This window comes from Lycorma delicatula, chromosome 1 (genome assembly GCF_047948215.1).
Source record: "Lycorma delicatula isolate Av1 chromosome 1, ASM4794821v1, whole genome shotgun sequence".
NCBI classification, from domain to species: Eukaryota; Metazoa; Arthropoda; class Insecta; order Hemiptera; family Fulgoridae; genus Lycorma; species Lycorma delicatula.
The window spans coordinates 127,334,219-127,346,354 of NC_134455.1; the positions used below are offsets into that span (position 1 = coordinate 127,334,219).

The following is a 12,136-nucleotide window of genomic DNA, read 5'->3' on the forward strand; positions in this document are numbered from 1 at the left end:
TGATTGTACTTAAAAATACTATAAGAATAATAAATCAAGCAGCGTACAAAGAAAAAAATGATCTGAAAAAATTGGGTAAAAAATATTTAACATTTTGTATTCAAGGATTCGAGGTGATTAAATATTATTAATTCAATAGAGTTGTTACATTAATAAAAAACACAAAAAAGTATTATTAAATAAATAGACTGATGATGTGTAATCATCGAGAGCGTTCATATCTTTGTCAACGGTTAAAATAAATAATTTTCTTTGTTGTTACTTATAGTTTACAATAGATACAATTCTATTCTACTGCAATATAAAATTGATAGTCTGTACTTAAAATTATTTTAAATCATAATAATAAATTATCATTGATAATAAATTATAAATGAGTTATATGTTAGTAAAAATGTAACCTATAAGCCATTATAATAGATTATTGATTGTTATCGATAAAAATGATCTGTAGAATAATTTATTAATAGATTAAAAAAATGTTATTTTATAGGTCCAAAGGACAGAGTTAGAACACCAGATAGTGTAGAAAATTGTCCTCCTCGAAGCAGTTCTGGAAGAGGTCCAGTGTCTCCTCCTGTCTCGACCAGTCCAAAGTCAAGCACATTTCAGAATGGAGCACCATCACCTCCATTGTATTCTTCACTAAATGGCTCTGCTATAAGTGAGTAGAGAAAGTTATTTAGCTTATAGTATAATTCTCTTTTTTTTCCTTTTTGTTGTAGCAAAAATATTTTCGTAATTTAAAAAAATTAATTTTACGCGATAATACAACACATCACATCAGCGTAAACTGCAAATTCATTTGGAATATAATGTATTAATAAAACAATTTTAAAAACCTAACTAAGAGTTATTGTATTTTATTGAAACATAAAGTAATAAATAAATAATTATAAAATAATTTTAATGTATTAATGTTACTAGTAATTAACTGAATTCTGTGTTTTTCAGATTTTTCTTTATGCTCTAATACTTTTTTTACGTGTTGAAATACGTTTTTTTATTTTTTTTATTTAAGCATGGGTGTTTGACAGTCCTATTCGAAAGTGTTTGTTATGTGTTATGTAGTTATATGATCATCATCATCCAGTTATTATCATTATTTTTTGCTTGTTACTTTTCATTGTATTATTCAATTATTATTATTTTTATTTTTTTTGTAAGAGAAGGTTGCATGCTTTCATTCTTTTTTAAATTGTTATTTTAGTACAGCTTTTTTTTAATATATTGACATGAAAAAGACCCTTTCTTTTTTCTACAAAGACCCTTTCGTCTGTGATGTAATTATTATAATTTTTATGTTCTTTTTATTTTGAATCTGGGATTTTTTCTTTTTTCTTAAACTTGTAATCATATTTTATTTTATTCATTGATATTGAAATTAATTTTGTAGAAATTATTTATTTCTTGCTTATGATTTATTTATTTTAGCTGTTATGAAAGTTTCTCTTCTGTTATAAATGTTGTATTCAGATGAGATTCATAATAATTTTGAATTATTTTTCTAAAAACAACAATTTTTTACTTCCTTGTACGAAGTAAAGGAAGTTATTGTGATCGCGAAAAATTTCGGTTTTCAGATTTCAACGGAAATATCCATTTTGATTAGTTTCGGCGTGACGTCTGTACTACGTATGTATGTATGTATGTACGTACGTATCTCGCATAACTAAAAAACGATTAGCCGTAGTGTGTTAAAATTTTGGATTTAGGATTGTTATAAGATCTAGTTGTGCACCTCCTCTTTTGATTGCAATCTACTGAACCAAAAGTGTCCAAAAAGCCCAAACTCCAAAACAAATCGGATTTTGGGCTTTTTTCTTAACTTCAGTAATAAGCCCTTATTCAGGGCTTTTCAAGAATATATCATAAGTCGAACTTATTTTCATTAGTTCCAGAGTTATAACCAAATAAAATTTAATTAATGAAATATTTGGATCTTACAAGGGAAGGCACATCGGTTCGAATCAGGCTTCATCTCCTTTTTTTTTAATTTTTTTTTTAAATTAAATATAATGATTTATTAATAATTATTAATCTCCGATTGTAAAAAAAAATTACTATAAATAATAAATAATTCATTCAATAATAACAATAGAAAAAATTAAGAAATATTAGAAGTTATTAATGAAATTAAGTTTTATGTACTTTTCATTTTAAAAAAAATGTCTGTACATAATTTAATAGGCGTACAAGGAAGTCATATGGCGGTGAATTTTACCGAAAAATTGATAGTAAACAAATATTTAAATAGATTTTACATACAAACTTTTTTTAAATTTCAAACGCAGTTCGCAGTTTCTCTTTTGCAGGAAATATTTTTTTGTAACTACTCACTGGGTATTTTAGAAAAAATTTTCACGATATATGCATTAAATTATATAATTTTAGTAAAACATTTTTTTTTTCTAAATTTGGACTGAGGAATCCCTTGTGGGTAATATGTAACAACTTGTAACTCAATTTGCAAGGTAATATTTTATTATTACATATATTATTATACATAAAATCCTTTTCTATTCCGTTTAATTTTTAATAATCTAAAATATTTATTTGTAGATTTATCTTTTTAAATACAATTCAGAGCAAGATTATGACAAAATATTCTTATGCTAGGCCGAGAGTTTCCTTGTTATCAAAACAACTATTAAACTTTTATAATAGTATTTTCAGGTGTTACAAAACTGTAAAAAGTTCAACATAACATTTTAATAACTTTTTTTTTACTAATCACTCTAAACGTTTAAAAATATAAAAACACGCGCGGTCAATTTTTTTCTTTTAATTTATGTTTTTTATTCAAGTAACTCAGGTGCAACCGGTTACGTCGCACATACAGTAACAATGGCAATGGCTGTGTTGTTTGAGTCGCTTAACCGTACACCATCGCACCTCTTAAAAAATCGAAATTTAAAAAAAAACCGAAAATGGTTTTCAAATAGTTATCTAGAGACTATTTACAAGCCATAATGTACAAAATACCTCGTTTTGATATTAGGAAAGAGGGTAAACTTGCATCGTTTAAAATATTTCACGTTTTTTAACCCCTTTCAAAATGGAATTTCGAAAATTATTGAAAAACTGTTTTTAGATATTCACATGAAGAATATACCCATCAAAAATCAAGTTGGTATTTCATTTCTTATCAGAAATTTAAAAATAAATTGTAAGTTTCATAGCAACTCCATTTTTAAATCGAAATTTAAGAAAAATCCTTTCTTAGTGTGGACTAACACAATAAGAAGAACATGTATACAAATTTTTATTAATTGCGGTTGGGCGTTGATTATGATTCACTCACATGATCTTATGTATATTTAGGCGAAGCCGCTTCCCGACTACGCCCTCAACATCAATACGGCTTCACCGGCAATATTTTTTTAATACCTAAATTATTTATTTACAAATAACAATATTCTTGATTAAATAATATTTATTTGTAAATCTAATAAATAATAATATTAGATTTTCATTAAATCCTGGTAAAACGGTAATGAAAATTTTTTATTAAATATATTGAAGCAATGTAAGATAAATAACGAATTGTTGCCCAATGCTTAAATAAATAAAAAAAATAATAAAAAATAAAAGAAAGATTATAAAATTGAACAATCTATCTCTGACCAGTACATCTTATTAATGAATTGAAATAATCCAATTTAAACTGATAAACAAAAGCCCAATAAAGATAAAGAAAAAATATATTACAATCCCCAATCTAGCAACCCCGTCGCGGCTTCGACCGCGTTATATGATTATTTGCGTTTCCCATCGCAGTCACAGGATATTTAGCCGGTCATAGCTGGCTCCGCTCGCCCTTTCCGTCTAGCAAGAGGGCTCTGCCTCTTGGACCTCACTGTTTTCATTAAATTCATGCATGTTAGAATAATAGAATAATGTATAGAAATTAATGCCTGTTCAATTTACAGGACCCGAAATTTTAGACTGATCTTAGAATGTGGATTTCAAAAGAGTCGGCCTTCATCTTAGAAATATTAGGTTTAGCTGGTTCGGTAAAAATGTATTTTGCCCGGTTCTTAGCGTTACCCGACAAACACCACCAGGAGGTGACCGTAATCTGTTTCAATTTTTTTTTTAATTAATTTTATTTTACATTTTTTTAGTCAAGTAATCGGAAGCAGGCGCAGGGAGTCATGACGCATTCCAGTAACAGTGGCTGTATTGGTTGAGCCGTGTTGCCGTATACCGTCGCACTTCTTAAAAAATCGAAATCCAAAAAAAAAACACGAAAATGGTTTTTAAATATTTATCTGACGAGAATTTTCAATCCTCAATCTAGTAAATATCTCATTTAGTATAGTTAAAAATAGGAAAATTTGCAGTCATTGTTCAGATCTTTTTTATCTTTCTTCACCCTATCGAGGTCGAATTTCGGAAAAACTAGAATTTTTTTTTTTATATCTACAAGTTTAAACGCATCAAATATCTTTCATTTGTAACTATTAATAAACGCATCAAATATCTTTCATTTGTTACTAGAAATTTAAAAAAAGGAATAGCCAGATTAAAGAAAAAAATTTAAATCCATTTTAACCCTTTAAACTCGGGATTTCAAAAACTCCTTTCTTAGTGCACGTAAGAAGAACACGTATACAAATTTTCATCAATTTAACTTCAGTAGTTTTTGGTGGGTGTTGATGAATCAGTCAGTCAGTCAGGACAAGTTGCTTTATTGTTACCACAATATATATATGTGTATATATATATATATATATATATATATTTGTATCATTCCAATGGGTTTTATTTCACAATACGTGCATTTCCCGTTCACTAGAAAAAGGAGTATTATACTGAAATAAACGAAGAAATGTTCGATTTATTACCTTTCCAAGCTCCAGTGAAATTGAAGTTTCTGTACGTATGGAGAATAGTTTGTGTCATTCAACATCCCTTACGTACATTTTATCCCAAAACTTCACTCAGGTGCGATTTGCAGTGTTTCCGGTATTATCGCCTTTATTATTTTTTTTCTTCCTCATATATTGGAAACAGCTAATACGTTTAATCTCCTCTACTTACACCAGGAAAGGAATCCTAAATACACTTCATGATTGGGGTGTACAAGGTAATTTCTACGCATTTATCAGAGGTTTCCTCAATAGTCGGTCCTTCCGAGTTCGAGTTGGAATGACGATATCTCAATGTTTCAATTAGAAAACTGAGTTCCACAGGGTAGTGTCCTAAATGTTACATTGTTTGCCGTAGCCATAAATAATATAATAAACTTCGTGCGAAAGCCGGTAAGTGTTCTTTATTTGCAGATGATTTTTCAATTTACGAAGTTTGTATAATGGTAGCTACAGGTGAGAGGCTTTTTTTTTTTTTTTCTTCTCTCAGCTCCCCTGGGCCGGACCTTGTTGGTATTACGCCGCCCAGGGGAGTGTCTTTAAACTCAAATAGGCCTCCCCACCTACCGGCTATATACCGGCATGGCAGGTCGGCCTACCGGTTAGCTCTTTTGAGAGTTCTTTATTAATATTGTCCTTTTGGACACCACGCCAGACCCAGTTCGCCGCGACGCGGCGCCGGGTCCCTTCAGTATTCAGTGTGCTGTTACCTGACTGTTACCCGTGGAGTCCTTGGTGGCTCATCAGTGCCAACTCACCGCAGCATGATGGACCTCACCAGCAAGGCTGTCCACCCAGTCCTATTCTAGCCAACACAAGGTGTTGGCTAAAATAGGACTGGGTGGACAGCCTTCTCTCATCGGAGTATTTCTGTAGAACAACTTGTCTAACAAAACTAGCAAAATTATTCCAGTTTGACTCGCTTCTTAGCATGTAGTCTATTGTTGTCTCTGGAGTTATACCTGTGAGTGCCTTACTATGTCTAAGTGTGTCCCACCTATTGGACTCAAAAAAGGTGTGCTCAGCATCATCTATCTCGTTGCAGTAGTTGCAAATTGGCTCTTCTATCTTGCCTATTTTGTGCAGGTAGTTATTGAAGGAACCATGTCCTGTAAAAAACTGCGATAGATGATGATCAACCTCACCAAATCTTCTCGACAACCATGGCTTGATGTTGGGGATGAGGGTCCATCGACCCACAGCTTCCTGCGACCATCTTTCCTGCCAGATATTATAAACGCCATCCCTGACCTCTTGTTCTGGCTTGCCTTGTGCCCTCTCCACCCTCTTTTTTGCGATTAGGTCAATAGGAGGTGTACCCGATAACACGCACAGGGCGGCATAGGACACTGTCTTGTATGCGGACACAACACTTAGGAGCACACACCTGTGCGTCCTCGCCAGTCTCTCTTTGTTGCGCCTGATGGGGATAGAGCGCCACCAGGCCGGAACGGCATACATAAGCGAAGACACGACGGTGGTCGCCAGTAAACGGCGCTTTGAGGCCCCAGGGGCATTCTGCGATGACATAATGATGTTTAGACTTTTTATCATCCTTTCTGCCTTGTTGCATACATTGACTATGTGCTCAGTGTATCTACCGTTTTTCTGGAGGATAACTCCTAAGTACTTGATGTTATTCGCTTCTTCTATAGCATGACCGTTGATGGAAATATTGAACGGTTCTAGCACTCTTCTACCTGTAAAGGCAATACACCGGCATTTTTCCGTAGACAGTTGCAGACCCCTGGACCTCAACCACTCCTGTATAGTGTCGATGGCCGCATACACCCTCTCCCGCACCTCCAAGACCGTCCTTCCCTCTACGAGGACTGCAAGGTCATCTGCATAAGCCAGGACCTGGACGCCGACAGGAAACTCCTTCTAAAGGAGTTCATCTATAATCACCAGCCACAACAACGGCCCCAGAACAGAGTCCTGCGGAACTCCACCGTGCATTTGAAAATGTACTGTTTCTTCCTGTGCTTCTAACAGGTGAGAGGCTGCTACAACACAGAATAACTCGCATAGAATCGTAGTGTAAATCTACTGGATTCACGTTTTCTCCAAAAAACCATATTGCATTTGCTTTTCCCGTATGAGAGAACATGTTGACCTCAACTGTATTTACATGGTGAATCAGTTGAAGCATGCACACTGGTTAGATTTCTAGGTATGTCGTTTGGCCAACGACTAACATGGGTTACACATTTGAATGAAAGAGCTGAAGGTAAAATGTCTAAAAATGTTAGACATGTTGGGAGTTCTGTCTATTACTCGTTGGGGAGCCGATCGTTCTATACACGTTGCGCTTCTACCCAGCTCTGGTGCGTTTCCGCTTGGACTATGGCTGCGTACCTGATTCGTCGGCGTGGGTCAACCACGGGTGCTTTCCGCTCAAGCCCAATGATAAGTATACTGGTGGACGATGGTGAGCCATCTCTTTGTAATAGACAGAAGCAAATGATATGCTCCTTCGTGGATCGCATTAAAGCGCAACCAACTCAGGCAATATTTGATATGGTATTATCAAACCAGCATGTTAATCGATACCAGGAACAGCAGAAATCTACTGCTCCGTTACGCAACAGAACTCAACTCCTTTTCTCAGCTCTAAGTATACAATTTTACCTCTAGTCTTTACTATTACTCCGTGTTGGCAGCCTTCTCTCGTTAATTACTACTCTGATCTTTGTCAGTAGAGCAAACAAAACACAAATCCGGTAATCTTACAAAACGAATTTTATAATATTAAAAATAGCATGAATCCTGATGTTACAGTTTATACGGACGATTCTGGAAACGTTAATTCTGTTGATTGTGGCTTTATTGTTGGCAACAGAACATACATGTTTGGCTTTCCCAACAACACCAGTATTTTCATTGCAAAACTGTATGCCATTAATAAGGTTTTACATATAATTAGCCTAGAATATCGGTATGTTCTTGTTTGCTCAGATTTCATGAGTGCCCTACAGGTAATTAATGAGTGAACACTAGACACCCTGTTTTCTGCGAGATTCATTTGTCATTTCACAAATGAGTAGACGTAAATCAACAGTGAGATTCCGGTGGATCCCCAGACATATAGGAATTTCAGGCAATGAGCGCGCAGACAGTGCGGCAAAAGAGGCGTGTATCCAGCCTCTTCTCATCGATCTTGTCTGTTTCCTGAAGAGGATGGTCCGTGATGAGTGGAAAAGTGAATGGGACAACAAACTTCGCCCAATTAAGAACCTGTTTCACCGTGGAGGTCCTCTTGCAGAAATAACTGTCGAGAGAATATTATTATCTGCCGTTTGTGAATAGGCGCATTAGGCTCCCTCTTGTATATCTGATGACTTAAACAGATGCATCAGTATGTGCTCGCTGCGATCGTCAATTGACATCGCATCACATCCTTGTGAATTGAATCTTGTATACAACATTCCGTCAAATTTAAGCTGGGGGCTAACATTCAAACTTTTCTAGGGGATGATGAAATGTTTTTATTTTGTGTTTTACGGTTTCTTGGGCCGTCCGTTTATATTCAATAATTTAAGTTACTGTAGTGTGTATCAGTTATTCATGCTAGTTGCCCGTTGGCGGTTTGAAGTTTTAGTATTTTAATTGAGACGTAAGATGTGATTTATAATTGTTTACAACATTAACAAATATTTGGTGGTCGGGTGACAATATCGCCGAAGCGTTTTTCGCTCAGAATAAACAAAAAAAATCTACTTTCACCAACAGTGTGCTATCATAATCCCGCCTAATATTAGTCACAGCAGAATTCAGCAACTGAGTTTTACACTGCCACAAAGTGAATGCCAATTTTCTTAGCTTAGATTATTTTATCATCAAATTACTATTTTTTATATGGATGAGATCTTCAACATCATTCATTTGTAAGAAAAAAAGATTGGGAATCAGAATAATTCAATCTTGGTTAATAATATTATTCAGGGACTGGAACGAGATTCGTTAAAGTTATTTTAACAATAAAAAATTATACTATGTGGTTACCGCGGGCAAATAAAGTAAAATTAATATTTTAAGATGGAATAGAAAAGTTAACAGCGAATCTCTAAACACGATTTGTTATCGTATATCATCATATCATCATCTTATATTGTTAAATATCTGTCTTCTTTTAGTAGTCGTAAACAAATTCTGCAAGATTGGATGCGTGCAAAAATGTTTCTTTTAGCAATCCAGGTTAAAGTTTCAATTTTTCTAATTAAAAATTAGGCAAGAGCTACACAAAGAAGTAAAAAGTAGATGAAATAGTATCTTAATCTGGACACGCTGTCTTACGTTCTTTCTTTTTCCTGTTTAGCCTCCCGTAATTACCATTCAGATAATACTTCAAAGGATGAATGAGGATGGTATGTATGAGTGTAAATGAAATGTAGTCTTGTACAGTCTCAGTTCGACCATTCCTGAGATGTGCGGTTAATTGAAACCGAACCACCAATGAACACCGCTATTCACGATCTAGTATTCAAATACTTGAACGATGGAACTCTCGACTCCCAAATCAGCTGATTTGGGAAGACGCGTTTACCACTAAACCAACCTGATGGGTGCAATCTTATGTTCACCCTACCATTATCTTACCTCCCGGATCTAAATCTCTTGACATTAGTATTAGAAAATGGGAAAAATCAGATTGATACCTACGATGCAACGTTTCAGGGAAGATCCAAACGATTTTGTTTAAAAACGTTTTCTTCACTCTGAAAGAAAAGTGTATGATCGTTTTAAAATGATCAAGGATCTATACTAGATTTTTCACTTAGAAAAGCAAGAAATTTACTACAAAGTAATAAATTCTTTGTAATTATACAATGAATGAAATACCTTTGACGTTTATAATTTAAAATTTCGGTATCTTACTTTACCTTCTGCACTGCTGTCATTTTTCATCAGAATAATTATGAAATACATTATGTTAACCTATTAGACACTATGTTAATCATTTTTGTATTTTTCTTCAGTTAACAGTATAATTATAGGCTAATAACGTATTCCTAGAATTTTTTATGATTACTGTACTTATTTGTTTTCAAAACTTTGTCATATCCATTTTTACGATAACATATATACATAAAATGTGATATTTTATATATATTAACTATTTTAAGCGGTAGAGGACAGAGTCAAATATCATTCTCTATTATTTCGGTATATTTTTGCACAACAAACTGCAACCGTTATATTGTAAGGGTCTAGATTGAAAACCAACTTACGAATAAATTTATCTGAATAAACTAAGATAGATCCAGGATAGATCTGTTTCCATCCTGCAGAAATCATATTAGTTTCAATAGTTTATTGAGTTATTTTAGAAAAACTATACATTGAAACATTTAAAATAATTAATATCACAGCATTTTTGGTGAACCTGTCATGTAAAACCAAACGAAAAACTAATTCTTCCTCGATTTTTGCAGTATATTGGCATAAAATTAATGTTTATGGCTCATTTTTTTTTTAAGAAATGAATGGTGTTTCTTATCATTTTATCTTTTATCATTACGGTTGACGGACAACGTAAAAAATGTTATTACGAGTTTTTAAATGAATTGCATCTTACACCTTAAAAGAGTATAAAAACCAGCAATAATTTAATGCATTTCAAAATGCATTTAACGCCTTGAAGGAGTCTGCATGAAACCATCAATAAATAATTTATTGCTAGCAGAATCTAACGATTTGAAAGTATTACATACAATTAACTAATGCATTCCAAGTTGCATCTTACGCCCTTAAGATTTGCTATAAAGCCAGCAATTATAGTATTGTAAGTTGCGACTGACGCCTTGAAGAATAAATTATGCAATTAAAATTACAATACTTTATTTAGGATTGCGTTTTAATCTTTGCAGGAGGATATTACTAAAAAGAAAACAGTAATATACGAGAGTAGTACAGAACAATTATCTGTTGATAGATGCTAAAAACTAATACAATATACTTTTGTATAGTTAAAATTGCTGATTATTACTAAAAACTAATAAACTAATAGTAAGTTACACATGAAAAAGATTGAGGTTGAGTCTAATATGTTGAAATGGGCAAATGAATTTTAGTATTGTAGGTTTTAGATTATATATATATATATATATATATAAATTAAGTCTGTGTTATAAGTGCAATTAAATTATAGCTTTGAAATTTAGGCAAAATCTACAGCTAATGAAGAAATAATTAACTAAATCTGATTCAAAAATTTTCTTCAGTTTTGTAAGCCACTTTTTTCATATTCTTTGTCGTAATCAATCTCAGCTGCTGATAAAGTACATCGTAATATAACTACAGTAAAAGAAAGTCCATCTCATTTACTCATTCTTCTTGAGATAACAATCCCATCTGCAGTTACATGAAACGTATAAGAATGTTTTGAAACAGAACCGTGGTATCTGTTATTAAAAAAGTAAACAGTCATCAATTAGAACTGAGAAATTATTGTAAAAAAAAAAATAAATAAAATAAAATAATGGTGATGAAGAAAAAATAATAATTAATTAACAAATATATATTTTTTAATATAAGCAATCTATTTATTATTCCTCCTCTCCGAACATTAACGGAATGTTAACGAGAAGTTTTCAGGAGAAGGCGATCTTATTTGCTGAACACTTTTCCGTCGTATTCCATTAGAATAATATCGAGACAGATCCAGAGGAGATCAGAGAAATCACCGATTATTGACTTCTCCTTTCCAAATGTCCTTGCCGATTATGCGCTTTACAGTATACGAGGTCTCTTCAGACATTAACGATGAAATACATCCAGCAAAGGCGCCGGGGTATGATTTGATCACCGGTTGCGTTCTCCAGGCACTACCTCGACATGCGATACGCTTGATTACTTTGATTTAAATGCTATTACCTGAATTGGTAATTTTCCTGGTTGGAAAAGTTCACAGATAATTGTGATACCAAAACCGAGTAAAGACCAGATAAATGTAGCGTCTTTCAGGCCTATCAGCCTGCTTTCTGTGCTCTCTAAGGTGTTTGAAAAGCTCTTTTTGAGAAGACTGAAGCAGTTTGTGGAAGATCAACTTCCGGCTCACCAGTTTGGGTTTAGAGAGCACCATGCTGCTGTGAAGTAAACTAACAAGATTGTTAACATTACAAATTATGCTCTAGACGAGAAACAGTACTGCTCAGCGGTTTTCCTAGATGTCAGTCAGGCTTTTGAAAAGGTTCGGCATGTAGGGTTGCTCTGTAAACTGAAAAAGGTTTTGCTGCATGTTTTCTACGTAGTTCTGAAAT

The 12,136-nt window shown here is 33.5% G+C and overlaps 1 protein-coding gene across 3 annotated transcripts in view; it reads left to right on the forward strand.

The window, feature by feature from the left end:
- The window catches only part of nvy (CBFA2/RUNX1 partner transcriptional co-repressor nervy), a 508,624-nt gene that overhangs the window by 377,698 nt on the left and 118,790 nt on the right, over positions 1 to 12,136 (forward strand). For all 3 annotated transcript variants that reach the window (XM_075360674.1, XM_075360683.1, XM_075360665.1), the window contains exon 3: positions 494 to 664. In XM_075360674.1, coding sequence (XP_075216789.1) covers positions 494 to 664 — 171 coding nt within the window. The remainder of the gene's footprint in view (positions 1 to 493; positions 665 to 12,136) is intronic.